We start from the raw sequence: 15,707 nt of genomic DNA on the forward strand, positions 1-15,707 counted from the left end.
TCACCGGTCAGCCGGGCCCCGCGGTTCGGGATGCTGCTGCCTGCTCGCGAGCCGCTCTCCACGCTTGCCCCCGCCGCCGGGGCCGCGCCTCTCTGTTTACATGCCGGTGGAGCCCGGGCCCCCCGAAGGTGAAAGTAGCCGACTCACAAGAAGACTGGTCCCTCAGACTCGGGGCTCCGGACTCAGATCCTGCCCTGCAGCCTCCGCCGCCATCTGGACTGGATCCGGCTCTGGTGTTTTTTGAGGAGGGGGGGGGGGTGTGATTTCGGGAAAGGGATCCTGGGGATTTCTGGGACCCCTCTTTTTTCTTCAATTTTTTTTTGCCCTGCGGGCTTAAGACTCAGGGAACTCGCTCATGGCTTTTTTGATGAAGAAGAAGAAATTCAAATTCCAGACCACTTTTACCCTGGAGGAGCTGACTGCGGTCCCCTTCGTGAACGGGGTCCTCTTTTGCAAAGTCCGGCTGCTGGATGGCGGGGATTTTGTCAGTTTGTCGTCCAGGTAGGCATTGAGGCTTTCGTTTTTGCAGGGGAAGGTGTGTGTGTGTGGGGGGGTGCTGGTGAGTGAGATCTTGATAAGTGGAAGCCTCAGGTGTGAGGGACGGGCAAGGGGCTTCCGGGCGTTACACGTGTCTGGGAAGATTTGCTCTAGGCAGGACTCGGGGCCGAGTGAGCTGGCAGTGTGCCAGGCAGGCACTTGTCTGCAGGTTACCAGCCCGAAACCTTTTAGGGTCCTGCCTGCATTCTCCAAGTCACCCGTTTTGCAAACTTGCATGGAAAGAGCTGAATGAAATTTGCACCTTGAGTAAGTAGGGGTGTCCCAGGCCACCTTGCCACCGAGCTGGCCCCTGTGGCTGTCATATGATTGAGAGCCTGGGCCAGCCACAGGTTTTCTGGCACTCTCCCCTTGGCTTGGAAACCCAGTCCCAGGCACTCCCTGGATCTGATTGTGGGTAGTGGCTGGATTTTGGGTTGCCCAGCCTCCTCTGAGTGACTGCCCTCGTCTGGCTGAAGCTGGACTGCTTTGCATTGCAAATGTTCTTGCCAGGAGACTACCTTCCTCACTGAAAGAAGCCCTCCAGATAGGTTTTGTGTCTCTCGCTGTCCTGGTAGGTCCAGCTTTCCAGGTTATTGCTGAGTGAGATCTGAGTTCTTAGTCTAGCCTTTGCAGAATGAGCTCACTGGGTCACACAGTCCTGGCCTGGGCAATGGAAGTTCAGTTTTGTCTGTTCCCTCTTGTGCACAGTGAACCACACAGGTTTCTCCGTAGGGAGGAGTTGCAGTAGATAGTCCCCCAATACCGCGCCTGGTCTAGGGCCTGGGCTGCCCTACTCTTACCTCTCCCCTTCTTCTCCCCGTAGGTTTGTGGGCCTAGGTAGCTGGAGACGCCTCACTATTCTGAGTTCTCAGAGGTGTGCTTTACTGGTCGGGATAATGGGCCCCGAAAGAGGAAGGAAATGGTTGCTGGGGACCTTGCCTGAGCAATAGTCAGCCAAACTTGGCCTGTTTGGAGACCTGTTGGGTGAATCTGCTGGGAGGAGAGAAGCTGTGTGGAGAGAGTGAGGTGTCTGTCCTATGCACCGTCCTCCTCTGCTTAGAGCTGCTTATCTGAAGAATTTAGACCTTTCTGGTGGGGGTGGCTGCAGTCTGTGAAGCCTGTAATACCTACGCTTCATCTGCTAATGGCACAGTGTCAGAGGATTATGCCCAGAGATGGGCCTGGAGACAGCCACTTCTAGACTTGGGTGAATTACCCAGACTCCCTGAGCCCTGATCTCAAGAGCTAGCAATTACCGGTGCTCTGCTCACCGTTTTACTGGTGCCTCTTAACCCCTTGACTGTGCCATGGAGCAGGCGTAGAGGTGCGGGCCTGGGAGAGCGTTTTTACAGAGGTGAAAATAGAGGCTCAGAGAAAGCGGCTTTAGCTGCCATCTTGTGCCTCTAAGCCTCAGTTTACCCTTTCATAAAATGGGGAATCCTCACCTTTCGGTGTGCGGAGGATGGAGAGTATATCATGTCTCTCAGGGAGGTTGTTAAACAGCAGTTACTAGTACTCCCCTCAACCCCAGGTCATTGGCAGGGAGCTAGGGGGACACGGGATGTCAGCAGAGGTCCTAGGATTGGGCACAGTACCAGGAATTTGTACCACATTTGTACTAAGACCCTTAGCCAGCCACCTGTCAGCTTTTTCCTTGCCCCCGCTTGCCCCCACATCCTGGAAAGTCTGGAAAGTTCCGGGATTTAGCACACTGGATTTTACCTCTGTTTTCCCGTCTTCCTTCTGGCAAGAGTCCACAGAGTCTCTGAGCCCAGCTGAGCCTAGGTAGTCTTTCCTGGTTCCCATCCTGGATAAAGCCTCTTAGAGGGGAGTGGCTAAAGAGGAAGAACTAGCACTGAGGTCCAAAGCGAGTGCTTACTCACTGGGTGCTGCAGCTGTGGCAGCGGAGAGCATTGATGTTGGAACCTGAGCCACTTTGAAGTGGCTTTGGTTTCTGTATGCTTTTACCCAGGAGGTGGGGGTTCCTAGGTTGCTGTTCCCTTTGCCCGCACCCCTTCCACACTGATCCTGTAGCCCAGAAGCCTGGGCCACCCCTCCACTCCTGTGACCTTATTGTTTAAGGTAGGGACTTAGGTGACTGGACCTGCTTAGATACTGGGCCTAGATGTGGCAGAACATCTTGCCAGCGCAGGGACCTCTGGATCGCTTGATGTGCTATTGGCAGCTTGGGTGGTAACAGACTAACAACAGCCCTAGGCCCCACCCCTGCAACCCCGCCTTCCTAGCTGGTGTTTTCCAGTGTGTTGAGTGCCATGGCAACAGCTGTACTCAGCTCTATCTGACCCAGTTGGAACAGGTGGAGCAGGTGACTCCCGGACTTGTTCCTTAGCCTCATCTTCCAGCACCACCTTAGGAGCAGCAGTTTATATGGCAGCGAGGTTCTGGGGCCCAGACTGTGCCAGGCAGAGTGCTGAGTGTTTTGCATCGGGTATCCCCACTAATCTTCCATTTGGAGGGACACTGAGGCCAGAGAAGTCAAACCGCACACTGGAGGTTACCAGGTTGTAAGTGGCAGTGGGGAACCAGTTCTTTTCTCATAATGACTTTCTCTGATTGTGTACTCGATGCCAGGGACTTGCTGAGCCACTCAAATACCTGACCATATGCCCTACTTAGAGGTGAAGTGACTGGTTCAGTGTAGCAGAGATAGACCTTGATTGCAGCAGCTCCAATTCAGAGACCTGTCTTGCCTTGGTGGCATGAGCTAGAAGCAACTACAGTCCCATGTGACATTTCAGACCCTACAAAGGCTTCTTTCAGTGGCTTGGGTGGTACAGTCGGATCTGGAGCTCTACAATGGAGAGGCACTAAACTGGGTTTTGTGACACTCAAGGTAAATAGAGTCCCCAAGACTACAAGGTGGGTGGCAGGGGGACTGAAGTAATCAGTGTATTTGTGCTCAGGCTTAGGCAATCACGGGCACAGTGGGCATTCGCCATGTGTTCTTGCCTGGGGCCTTCCAGGAAGGTAATCCAAGTGATACCTGGGAAGGCTTTCAGGTTTGGAAGGTATCCAGGAACATACAGTGGTCCCATCCAAGTGTGGTGAGTCTGGCAGAGTTAGCATGTCTAAGTGGCCCTCAGGTCAGAAGGACCCCAAACCTCCCAGGGGCCCTGCTCCTTGGTGGCATTGGTTCTTTGGCTTGCCACATACGTGTGGTTGCTGTGTCGGGAGAGGAGTGCAAGGGAACACTTACTTACAAGATGGAGAAGAGAGAGGAGAGGAGGATACTGTCCTCTTAGCCAGTGGACGGGGAAACCACAGCCTAGGGTAGAAAAGTGACTTGCCAGGGCTACTCCATAGGAGAAATAATGGACCCTGTTGGACAGACTGTAGTCTAGCTCTTATCTCTGTGCCCTGTGCTTCAACCCACTAAGAAAGTGGGTTGGCCAGGAGGAAGAGAAAGACCCCTTGCAAGGTCACCTCCTGCTTTGCACTTAAGTGCCAGGCTATCTGAAAAACCGACCGTGACCTGAGGAGGCCTCCCTCATCCTTGTCCTTTCTTCTTGGCCAGCTTCAAGTCCTCAGTGAGCCTTCAGTGGGCTTTTATTTTTGTATATAGAGCCTGATTGCTTACCACACAGGCACTGCCTGCCTTCTGTGGGCACACCCATGTGCCCGTCATGTAGGAGTACTCGGGAGCCTCTGGGATTCTTGCAGCATGAAGGACTTCTTTGGAAGAATTAGCTCTGCATCCAGAGGCCTGTGCCCAGGTTCAGGCCCTGACTCTGGGACAGGCAGGCAGGCTTGATTGTTCGTCATCCAAGCCACACATTTGGCCAGGGTTCCATCCCTGTCTCTCAACGTCCCTCACTGAAAAAGGAATGCCACTGAGTTCACAGCCCTGCAAGGCGTACTCTGGGATAGATTGGTGTGGGGCTCTGAGAAAGCCTAGTGGAGATGGACGCCTTCACTCAGGATTCTCTAGCAGTGTGAAGATACAGGAGAAACCCTAAATTGGGTAAGGTATTTATTGTCCTGCTCAGAATAGGGATGCTGTGGGCTGAACAAATTGAAGGTAGGAGGGAGCTAGTAGACACGGGTCTTTTCTTCGTCCCTGACTGAGACTTACTAGGATGCCTAGTATGCCAAGCTAATCTGGGACGGGTCCTTGTGGATCCCAGTGGGCCCTGGCAGACCAGCTGGGGAAATGTTTTTGTTCAGATTCTGTCCATTTTGTTTTCTCCCAAGTCGTCTCACCCTTGCCCGTAGTTCACTGTCTCATGGTAAACATACCATCACTATGGGGAGGGCGTCCCTGAGGAAGCAACATTTGATGGGACTGTTAGAAATGGAGAGGGGTCGAGCTGAAGATGGGGAAGAGCCTGTGGAGAAGCCTCTGGCTTGAAGGCGTGTCTGGGCAAGGTGGGATTGGGGTGTGGGAAGAGGGGCTCGAGGAAACAAAAACTTGTTGAACTGTTTCTAGTCTTGGCAGTCAACAGGGGACAGGGGAACAACGTGACATCATTTATCAATTAAGATGGTGGCTCTTAGGTGCTGGTAAGAGTCTATAGGCAGTATTGATCTAGCCTGGCAGAGTGGTGGAAGGCAGAGAGAAGAGGGAATGGACTAGAGAGGGAAGGAGGCAAAATGGGCAGGAAGGTTCCCTATCCTAAAGGCATGACACCATACTTTGAAGGTGCTAGAAGACAGGGTGCATAGTAGTCAAAGATGCCCTGGAAACTATTGCACATGTCAAAATCCAAATTTTCAGTTTCTTTTCTTTTTTTCTTTCTTTTTTTTTTTTTTTTTTTTTTTTTTTTTTGGTTTTTCGAGACAGGGTTTCTCTGTGGCTTTGGAGCCTGTCCTGGAACTAGCTCTTGTAGACCAGGCTGGTCTCGAACTCACAGAGATCCGCCTGCCTCTGCCTCCCGAGTGCTGGGATTAAAGGCGTGCGCCACCACCGCCCGGCTTTTTCAGTTTCTTTTAATGGAAGATTGGACAACAGTACTGTGAGGTAGCATTCAATGCAGAGGCCTTGTTACTGGGTTTTGAGAGCCCCCCCCCCCAGCATACTCTTAGATCTTTGGCATATTCTGAGGGTCTCTTACCAGTTTGGTTCCTGAGGCCCTGAGGTCTTTCCTGTGCAAGCACGGGGAGGGGGCCAGAGGACCTGTGGTAAGAAGCCCCTCTGGCAGAGGAAAAGGAAGGAGTGGGCTTAGAGGATGGCTGGGCAGCAAGGCCGTGGTCCAGGTCCCCTGTCTCTTTGAAGTCAGATCATACTGTGGGTTGGTAGCCTTGGTAAGAAGCTTCCCAACCTGTTTCAGGCCTTAGTAGCTGCTGCTTGCTTGGACCCGGTCTTTGCTGCCAACTGGCTACACTGTTGGCATGTGCCACCTTGGCAGTGCCTTAGCCTGCCTGGCAGCTTGGTAGTAGACCTGACCTGAGGAGGCTGCTCCCTGAGGCCTGCTCTTTGCCTGGAGCTCCTGCTTGGCTGGGGCTTCTTGGCAGTAATAACAGTGCCTGCCTGTAGGTCCTGCTTACCTGGGAGTGACTGGGAGGCCCTGCTTTGTCAGAACCTGGAAACCCTGGCTTGTTTTAAAGGGGCCCTGCCTGTGCATCTGGGTGCCAGCTAGTAAGTCTGCCTCCAGGTCTCAGGAACTTAGGTAGGGACTTGGTATTTAGAGTAAGGGAGCCAAGGACAAGTGTGAGAGGGGGAGAAACCTGGAGCTAGGGTGGGGTGGGAGGGCATAGAGCTCCTCTTCATCTACTTCTGGCAAGTGCTTTGTATAATGGGGACATTAGACTTGTCCCCGGGTCCTGGTAGTGTTCTGAGCTTGCTGGCTACCCAAAGGTCAGTCTGCATTTCTGTAGGCTTGAAGCTGCCCAACCTGTACCCAACCTAAGTGTCACCAGAGGATTGTGGTTGCAAACTTGTGGTCTTTTTGCTTTGAGGCTCTTGGTACCCGTGGCTTAGAAGAGCTCTTCAATATAGACCTGAAACTGCTTTTTCCCCATTCTGTCCAGATGTTGCCTGGCAGTAAGCAGCCCTCTGCTCTGTAGCCACCTTGTTTTAGGTGTCTGCTGAACCCTAGCCTCTCGCCTGAGCCTCTCTTTGAAGCAGGGCTGCTGGGGCTGGAGGATGTAGTGGTAGTGCTTGCTGGAATGGCAGCTTGGCTTCTGGTTCTCAGTGGGAACACTGTGTTACACTCCGTCCTATTCCCTCCGGGCCAAGTGGTATGCCTCTTAGTAGCTGATACTTCCCTGGGGTTCCGGGCCACTGTGGTGCTGCCAAGAGAGGATGCCTATTCCTCGGGCTTGCTTCTTTGTCATTAGCAGGGGTGGGCGCCAGCAAGGAGTACCTTAGGGTCTGAGCTCAGGGCCTAGCGGGGTTTGCAGTGGGGTCCACATACTTTCTCTTCCCTATTGACTTAGTCCTTCTCTACCGAAACACAGCAAGCAGACAGCCCCTCACAAAGGTGCAGGGTACTGACTGTAAACCTTCTGGTAGGGTGAGGTAGATGAGAGAAGCCAAGGTCTTTCAGTGGCCAATATACTGTCCCCTGTCTTTCTGGTTACTCCGCTCTTCCTCAACCCCCTTACCGTGCTTTTCCACATGAAACTGTTGCTCAGCCCAAATGGCCGCTCCTGGGGAGTCTCTACCTGCCCTTGGCCTTGTCACCTGCTGTAGCCTTCATTTCAAGGTTCATTGTGTCTAGCTCCTTCCCCGAAGCAGGAAAGAGTTCAAGGCCAGAAAAGCCTCCACTGCATCTTAGTCTTTGGGCCTCTTGCTATGTGTTGGCAGTGTCCCAGGCTGGGACGTCTCTCTCCTGGCTCTGAACCAATGTGGTTGTTGGTGTTGACTGTGTGGTGGCTACTGCCAGCTGCTAAGCCCAAGCCTACCCCCAACCCAGTGCCCAAAGTATCAGCCTGTGCCAGGAGGAACCCTTACCCGTATACTGGGCAGCTGGCTTAAAGGCTGCAGTTGACATGCAGCCACGGCCATTGGCTCAGTTGGGTGTGCCACTTGCAGAGGAGAGCGGGTGCACAGGTTGGGGAGGAAGGAAGAAAGTGAGCTTGGGCACTGCCATTGATCTTGTAACTGCCGAATTGCTCTGTGACTGTGACCAAGGGCTTTATCCCTGCAGACTGTTTCCTCTCCTAGAGGGTGCTCTCTTGAAGGCAGGAAAACTGCACATGACCAGACCCTAGCAGCTACTACCGACTAAACCTGCAAAGAGAGGAAGTGCACAACCTGCTATCAGGAGGACAGAGGCTGGTTCCTGTTCACATGTGATGTGCCCTCTTCACCCACCACTTCCTGTCTGCAGACGTGTGCAGACAGCACCTGTGGCTTCCCTGGGTTGTTCGTGTCAGTTTCCTGGTCACCTTATGTGTTGGGGGCCATGGGGATATAGTCTGTACCTCTGTAGGATCCCACCTGTGGCACATGAACTCCATGCTGAACAACCCTTGAGGGAGAAATGTGAATTGGGGTAGGTAGGGTTAGAGACTGGTTGTGGAACAAGAAGAGCTGAGCAGGAAAGAGCCAGTGCTTTGGAGGGGAGGTTCTTGGGGCTGGACTTGACAGTATGCTGAAGAAGCGGGTGGGTTTGAATCCATCAGACTTGCTCCCCACCACCCGAGACAGGGTTTCTCCGTGTAACAACCATAACTATCCTGGAACTGACTTTGTAGACCAGGCTAGCCTCGAACTCACAGAGATCGGCCTGCCTCTCGAGTGCTGGAATTAGAGGCATGCACCAACACACCTGGTTCAGACTTGCATTTGATTTATTTCTTAGTTCATTACTTTTATGCATATGGGTGTTTTGCCTTCATGTAAGTCTGTACACCATGTATGTGCAGTGCGCATGGAAGCCAAAAGGCATCAGTCCCCTGGAACTATAGTTACAGATTGTTGTCAGTCTCTGTGTGGGTCCTGGGAATGGAACCTTGGTCCTCTGGAAGAACACCCAATGCTCTTAACTGCTGAGACATCTCTCTAGGCCCCAGACTTGCTCTTTAGAACTACCAAAGGCAGCAGTATGGTAGACAGTTTAGGGCTGCCAGTTATAGTAGGGCAAGTGTGTTAAACAGAGAAAGCCATCTTCCCAGACATTGTCTTAGACCAATTCGAAGCTGGAGCCATACTCTGCAGCAGCCAAGGTGAAGCAAAGGCCATCCTGGTCTACAAGAGCAAGTTCCAGGACAGTTTGGTACCACAGAAAAAGGCCCAAGGCAAGAGTCCATGAGTTCAAAAATGACCTGGCTCAGAAAAGATGAAGTTATGTTTGTTGGAGTTGGGACCATATCTGGAAGGGGCTTTTAGGCTTGCAGAATTCTGCTTAGGTTTAGTTGCACAAGTATGTTCTCTCTGAGGACTTGTGAGCTGCATGTCTCTGTTGCAGAAACAAGCCTTGAGATGCCCATACCTCTAGGCTCTAGGTGGGCACCAAAGCTTTCAAGACAAACACAAGGGTGCCTGGAAGTCTGAAGTTGATCTTTGGGGTTTTTCCTTGGTCTTCCTGGCAAGCCAGCCTGAACCATTCCAACCTGATGAGCATCATTCTTGTTTATAGGGCAGTGGTTCGTTTTGGCAACTGCAGGCCATCTTCTTGGGCTGGGGATTTTCCTTTACCACTTGTAACCCCAGCACAACAGAGCTTCCAGGCTCGAGTTTAGCAGTTTGAAGGCTTGGTGGGCTCCTGAGTTATTGCCAGACCACTGGGTATCTGGACTTTGCCTGTGGTGGGTAAATGAACTGCTCCATAGGCTGCCGTGGTGAACCTGTTACTACACATCATAGCTTCTGGCTCAGAGCACTAGCCGGCATGGCTAGTTTCAATTCGGAGCAGTCGTTGGAGGGGGTCTGGGGCTGGAAGCATAAAAGGAAAGGTTTTAATCCCAGCACTTGGGAGGCAGAGACAGGAGGATCTCTGTGAGTTCGAGGCCAGCCTGGTCTACAGAGCGAGTTCCAGGACAGCCAGGGCTGTGACACAGAGACACCCTGTTTTGGAAAAAAGAGAAAAGGGAAGGTTCATATTTCTTACCCCCTCTCTCCAGTTGTTGTTCTTCTTTCTGAGGTTCACCTCTTGGAAAAAGTGTGATTAGAGCTGGACCACTGCCCTGGCCGTGATACTTGTGGTCCCTACCTGAGGCCCATAAGCAGGAAGAGACCATTTAGACATATCTGTCTCAGGGAAGTGTAGAGCATAGAGGAAACGGGGTTGCGCTACTAACCTTACATCAACCCCAAACCCTCACCTTCTGTTGGCTTTGAGGCAAGGTCTCACTGTTTGGCCCCGGCTGGCCTGCATCTCACAGAGATCTGCCTGCCTCTGCCTCTCAAGTGCTGGGATAAATGGTGTACATCATGATACCTGGCTCCAGACCCTGTCTCTGGGATGATGGATGTGTCCCACTAGTCTTGAGATGTACCCTGAGCTCAACAACTCATGGGGTTTGTATTTGCTAAAAGGACGACAGGAAACAACTGGACTTGGTTGTGAGACTGGCTCTGCCCATTATGGGTATAGGAAAGGCAGCCTTTCTTTTTTGGACAAAGGGACTTTATTAGACTGCCAGGATCACAATAGGACTTAGGAATTAGCATTGGGGCCCTTCTTCTTGCCAAAGGTGGGCACAACGTTGACAAAGCGACGGTTGTACTGTATCCATCGCTTGGCCCGGCCTGTCTTCTTCTTCTTCTCCTGCTTGGCCACCTTGGCACTTTTCCAGCACGGGCCAGGGAACCATGAACTTTACCTCCCAGCATACGGCCAGCTACTTCCAAAGTGGTCAGAGCTTCCACGCCACACTGGCCTAGGGTGGCCTCATCCTCCAGCGGCGAGCCAGCCAGAAGCAGGACTTGATCCTCCGGGGCAGTGCCTTCTAGTGAGGTCACATGAGCTTTGATCTGGGCCACCGTTTCTTGGCCGGTCACCTCGAGGGTGTGTAGTTCCTGGGCATGTACAAAGAGCTGCATGTTGGCGACTAACCCGTGGATGCCGAGGCTGCTGGAAAGGCAGCCTTTCTATGTGGGCAGCAATTGAGTGGGCAGCTTGGAACTCCAGGTTGCAGAAGGCATCCCTTGTAGCAGCAAACAAGGACCCAGCACATGACTCTGCTAAAAAAAAAAAAAGGCCCAAGTCAAGATCCATGATGGCACTTGAGTAGAGTTCAAAGGCATTCTGGTTCAAGAAGTTGAGAAGGTTGCTTATCCTCGATATGTGGGACCTGTGCCTGTAAGGGGCCCACTTAGCCTGACTCCTAGACAGTGCTCAGTAAATGTGAGTGGAGGTAGTGACAGTAGTGGTGGTTGACCCAGGATGATGGCCTTCGAGTCTGCAGAATCTCAGGTGTGCACCGAGGAGGTGAAACCCAGTGAGTCAGGTCCTCATGGTCCTGTTTGACCCTGGGCCCTCGGTCCCGTGGTTGGAAACTTGGGTAGCTGCTGAGGACAGCTGGAAAATCAGGTCTGAGTCAGAGTCAGGCTGTGAAGAAAGGTGACTGACTAAATGGCTCCTGATTATCCTGTCGCCTCAGAAGTTCAGAGAGCCATGGGGGAATCCTCTGTGCAGCAGGGACACCTGGGTAGAGAGCAAGGTGTAGTCACATCTGAGAAACTCCTACCTAGAAGCAGAGTGAGAAGAGATAGAGTACAAAAGATCTCTCATTCAGATGTCAGATCCCCAGATCCATCTTTGAGGACAGGAGACAACAGCGAGTGTACCAGGAGAGGCCCTGCTCCCGGGATCTTGGCTCTGTGAGACAGAGGCCTTGGTTGCTTCCTTCCGCACGTATAGGCCGAGTCCTGTGTGCACAGGAGGTACTTCAGGAGGGTCTGGGTACGGGGGTCCCCATGACGAGTTTCCAGTCATTTCAGGAACCAGGCCTCAGGGACAGTAATCCTTCTTTCCTCTCACTCCTTCCTCTTCCAGTGAATCAAACACCACCCAGGCCTGAGTCAACCAGGAGCTGGTCACACATTCCTGCCTCCTGCCACACCTCTGGGCATCTCAGCTGGGTTTTAGGCCTAGGAAATGGCCAGATCCAGGGTCTAGGGCAAGGAAGAAGGCTGGGTCGTGGTTTTTGCATCTTCCGGATCACCTGCCCCCGATTTCCTCTCTGCAGACACTTTCAAAGGGCCAGGCTCCTACTACGTTCAGGTCAGCTCATAGCAGCCCCATGAGAAAGTGTAGGATGGTGACTGAGACCCAGGAGCTCTGGAGGTCATTGGGTGGCAGAGGCCTGCTTGGACCCATCTTTGCCTCTCCAAGCCTCTCAAGTGAGCCTACTAGGTACAGGAAGGGAAGTTCCCTGACAGATCCAGCTCCACAGCTCTGTGTGTGCTAATAGTCTGGATTTTAGGAGAGGAAGTTGGTATCACATCCCAGTATAACCATCCACTGTGTCTTCTTGATTTGAATTCCTAGGGCCTCTAGTTTCCGGTCCTTACATGGAAAGGTAGTGTTGGACATGGGTTCACATCTCAAACCTCTAGTCAGTAGACCTTGGGCAGCTGAATTCTTGGGCCTTGGGTTCTTGGCCTGTGACATAGGGGTGATGGGCTATGAACTCTGTGACCATCTCTCCCTTGGTATGAGCTCAGTTTGAAATACCATCTCTTCCCTTCCGTGTAATATTTGTGGTAAAGGATGAAACCACAGGGCCTAGGGTTCTCGCATGACAGATAGTCATGCTATTTATCACTGAGATCTGAGAATGGTTCTCCTATGTTGACAGATTTCTTGGGATCTGCAGTGTTGGGCTTGGGGTATAGGCTACCCCTCAATTCCTGTAAGACCTGCCTCATTCATGTCCCTGGACTCTCTGAGAGTCAATGTCCTGATCTGTGAAGGGGAAGTAGGTAGGGAATCAGCCAGTGAAAATCGCTGTACTTGGCATGCAAGAGGACTTCCAGGAAGCAGGAGCGGGGGGCACCTTTGCTTAGTGCATGGGATTGGACCTGCATTGCATTCAAAACTAGCAGTTTAGCCGGGCGGTGGTGGCGCATGCCTTTAATCCCAGCACTCGGGAGGCAGAGCCAGGCGGATCTCTGGGAGTTCGAGGCCAGCCTGGTCTACAAGAGCTAGTTCTGGGACAGGCACCAAAGCTACAGAGAAACCCTGTCTCGAATAAAAACCAAAAAAAAAAAAAGAAAAAAGAAAAAAGAAAAAAAAACAAAAAAAAAACCTAGCAGTTTGCTGTGGATCTCTTCACTAGGGCTTGAGGATACAGCCCAGTAGTAGAACTCTTGCCTAGCATGCACACTGCTCTGGGTTTCGATCCTACCACCAACAATAAAAAGAAAAGGTAGTGACTACTGGCACCATTTCAGAGCCTGGTTCACAGGCATTGCCTGGTGGTAACATGAACTGTCTGCAAACCCTGGTTGTGGAGCAGAAGGTAGAAGGGGACGGCGACATGCCTGCTTCTGTAAACAAAGGATCCCACACCTACCTGTCTTGGGCTTTTTGTAGGTCAGTCCCCAGGTTACTTGGCTGAAAAATACCAGGATTCAAACCCAGATGTGTCTAACTAGCGCTGATGCTCCCAACCCAGCAAGCTTGAGCACCCTGTTGGAACCTCACCCTGCTCTGTTGCACAGTTTCTAAAGCTGCAGTCTGCCCACATTGCGCTTGATGGGGTCACCGGTTAATGTCAGCCCCTGAGCCATCTCTAGGGTTCTTGTCAGGGGGGAGCTGAAAAGGCAGCATGGGACCCTGAGGTGCTTCCTTAAGCTCTCCAGTGTTAGGCACAAAGTGGCTTGGCTTCTAGGAACTTCTTGCTGCCTCACTATGGGAGGAGGGACTGGCAGGCTGAACTGTAGGGAACTGTTTCCCCTGCACGTGGCCCTGAACTCCTGGCAGGAGCCAGACACTGTTGGGCTGCCACGTTGGCCCCTCTGGCCTGCAGCCCCTGGACGGATGCCCTGACTGGCCCCTGGGGTGGGCCACTCCCCAGGCAGCTGTGCCGTGCTCTTCGGGAAAGCACTGGCAGATGTTGCTGATTTAAATTGTTTCCTATTAGACTCTTGCTCAGGCCAGGGCTGCCTCTCATCTGGCCGGAGCATAGATTGCATCACTAGCACCACTCATTCCTTGAGGAACCAGGCAGAGCCTGGAGTTCAGGCTGTTGCTGGGCAAAGCCAGGGAGGGACAGCCTGGATAGCAAGTGTGGATACCAGTGATGGAACTTGCTCTGATGCCTGTGGACTGAATCAGAGAACTAAGTCTCCTAGGACCCAGGAACACAGCTAGGGGTCCTGTCAATGCCTGCTTCTCTCATCAGAGTTACCTGGAAGTTGAGTGAAGAGTGGCTTCCAAGGCCCTGTAGTGCATCTCTGCTGGAGCTGGTTTTGTTAAGTCTCAAGGCAGCTTGTCACATCTGGAGTTGTTCACCTCTAATTGGCAGGGTGCAGCTAAATGTGCCACAGCCACAGGACAGCTTCTCAGAAAGAAAATCCCTGCCCTGCACAGCCCGTGGTCCTGCAGGTCAGTAGACACGTATGTGCTCACTTGTGTCTGGAGACGCCTGTCCTGCTGGGCTTCATGCCCTACTTTGCTCAGATTTGAGCACCTAACCCTCTTCCAGTGCAGTGCCCCATACTGAGCATGCCAGTGGTGAGTAAATGTTCTGATGGGCATGTACATTTGTGTGTGTCCACGTGCATATGCACGCGTGTCTGTATGTATCTTGTATGTTGGGGGATAAAACTCAGGTGGCTAGGACCAAGCACCTTTTCCTAGTGAACCTTTTAACTGGACCCTGATGGACACTTACATCTGGGAAAGTGAGTGTTGTAGGTGGCTCTAGGGTCACCCTGGAGCCCTGTCACAGAGACTGAGCTACCATACTATTCCCTGGGGTCCCCTTTTCCTTGTAACTGCCAGTCCTGCTGCTTGCAGGGAGAGTCCCCCAGGGTCCATGGGTTCCTAGCAACCTATGGCTAGGAGGGAGCTCCCTGGCAGTCAGTCCCTGTCTCCTGTGCGGTGAAGGTCAAAGCCACCGAGGCTCTGGGCCCTGCTGCACCTTGTAAGGAGTGATGCTGCTAGGTACAGTATTTGTTGCAGCGAGCTCATTCCTAGGAACCATGAAGCCAGACTCTGGGGTGGCTCCTAATGGGGACATTACATTTCTTCTGTCAGAGAAATTGTTGGAAATGGCTCACTTCAGCCTACCTGCCACCTTTCCCTGTTCTCTGGGGTTCCTTTAAGAGTCTTGGTTGTTGTGAGCCAGAGGGCCTTTCCCTCCTCCGTGTCCATGTCCACGTTGTGAACCAGAGAGGCCTTTCCCTCCTTCATGTCCATGTCCACGTTGGAGACCTTTCCCTCCTCCGTGTCCATGTCCACGTTGTGAACCAGGGAGACCTTTCCCTCCTCCATGTCCATGTTCATGTTGTGAACCAGGGAGACCTTTCCCTCCTTCCTGCTTCAGTGCGGGGAGGACTGAAATGATACAGTGAGTTGGGAGTCTCTGGCAGGCTGCTGCGGGGAGACCTGGTGTTCTATGAGTTTGTTTCACCCCCCTGGACCTCAGTTTCGTAACTGTAGAACAGAGGTGGTGTTTACACAGGCCTTGGGGTTATTGGGCCGTTCTTTCAGTCCTGTGCTTGAACCTGGAATCCCACAGAATAAGCTCAAAGCTTGGGGATGCTTTATTGAAGTAGAGGGCCGGGGGCATAGAGAGTGAAGATTTTTCTGCCAGCTCTGTCCTGGACTTTTAGGGAAAGAGGCCATGTTCACAGACAGCTGTGGTCCCCGTTAGTATGGGACCCTGATGGTGACCAGCCACATTTCCTGGTCGCAAGACACAGCAAGGCAGATGCTAGGCAGATGTGGCTCTGCAGAGACACTGGGTTGATGTACTTCCTCCTACCCAACTTGAACTGATAGTGAAAGAGCCCCGTGCAGTGGGCACGCCACCTCCTCCTTTTGGGCTTTCCTGTGATGTTCCTATTGCTGGAGACTCCCTTTATCTTTACCCAGCTGACACCGCCCACCCCCCTGAAACCCTGACTGTGACGTCACTGCCCCCAACATCTGTCCTGCTCTGTAGAGAGCTCTTTACTGGCAGCTGCCAGTTGTTTCCTTGTGTAACATGTTTCCCCTCTGCCCCAGGACCCTTCAAATGTTCATGCCATGCCTGTAGCCTGAGCTGGCGCCTGCACTCTCCATGGATACCGTACAGAGGTCTGCTTGACA

General features: G+C 52.5%; 1 protein-coding gene and 1 pseudogene across 1 annotated transcript in view; one reads left to right on the forward strand and one right to left on the reverse strand.

Moving 5' to 3' along the window:
* Window positions 1-264: 264 nt before the first annotated feature.
* The window catches only part of Eeig1 (estrogen-induced osteoclastogenesis regulator 1), a 30,264-nt gene continuing 14,821 nt past the window's right edge, over window positions 265-15,707 (forward strand). Inside the window, exon 1 of the mRNA XM_075985846.1 lies at window positions 265-501. Coding sequence (XP_075841961.1) covers window positions 356-501 — 146 coding nt within the window. The 5' untranslated portion in view covers window positions 265-355. The remainder of the gene's footprint in view (window positions 502-15,707) is intronic.
* Window positions 10,049-10,514, reverse strand: LOC142856816 (ubiquitin-like protein FUBI pseudogene; annotated as a pseudogene).

Source organism: Microtus pennsylvanicus, chromosome 9 (genome assembly GCF_037038515.1).
Source record: "Microtus pennsylvanicus isolate mMicPen1 chromosome 9, mMicPen1.hap1, whole genome shotgun sequence".
In the NCBI taxonomy this organism is placed as follows: domain Eukaryota; kingdom Metazoa; phylum Chordata; class Mammalia; order Rodentia; family Cricetidae; genus Microtus; species Microtus pennsylvanicus.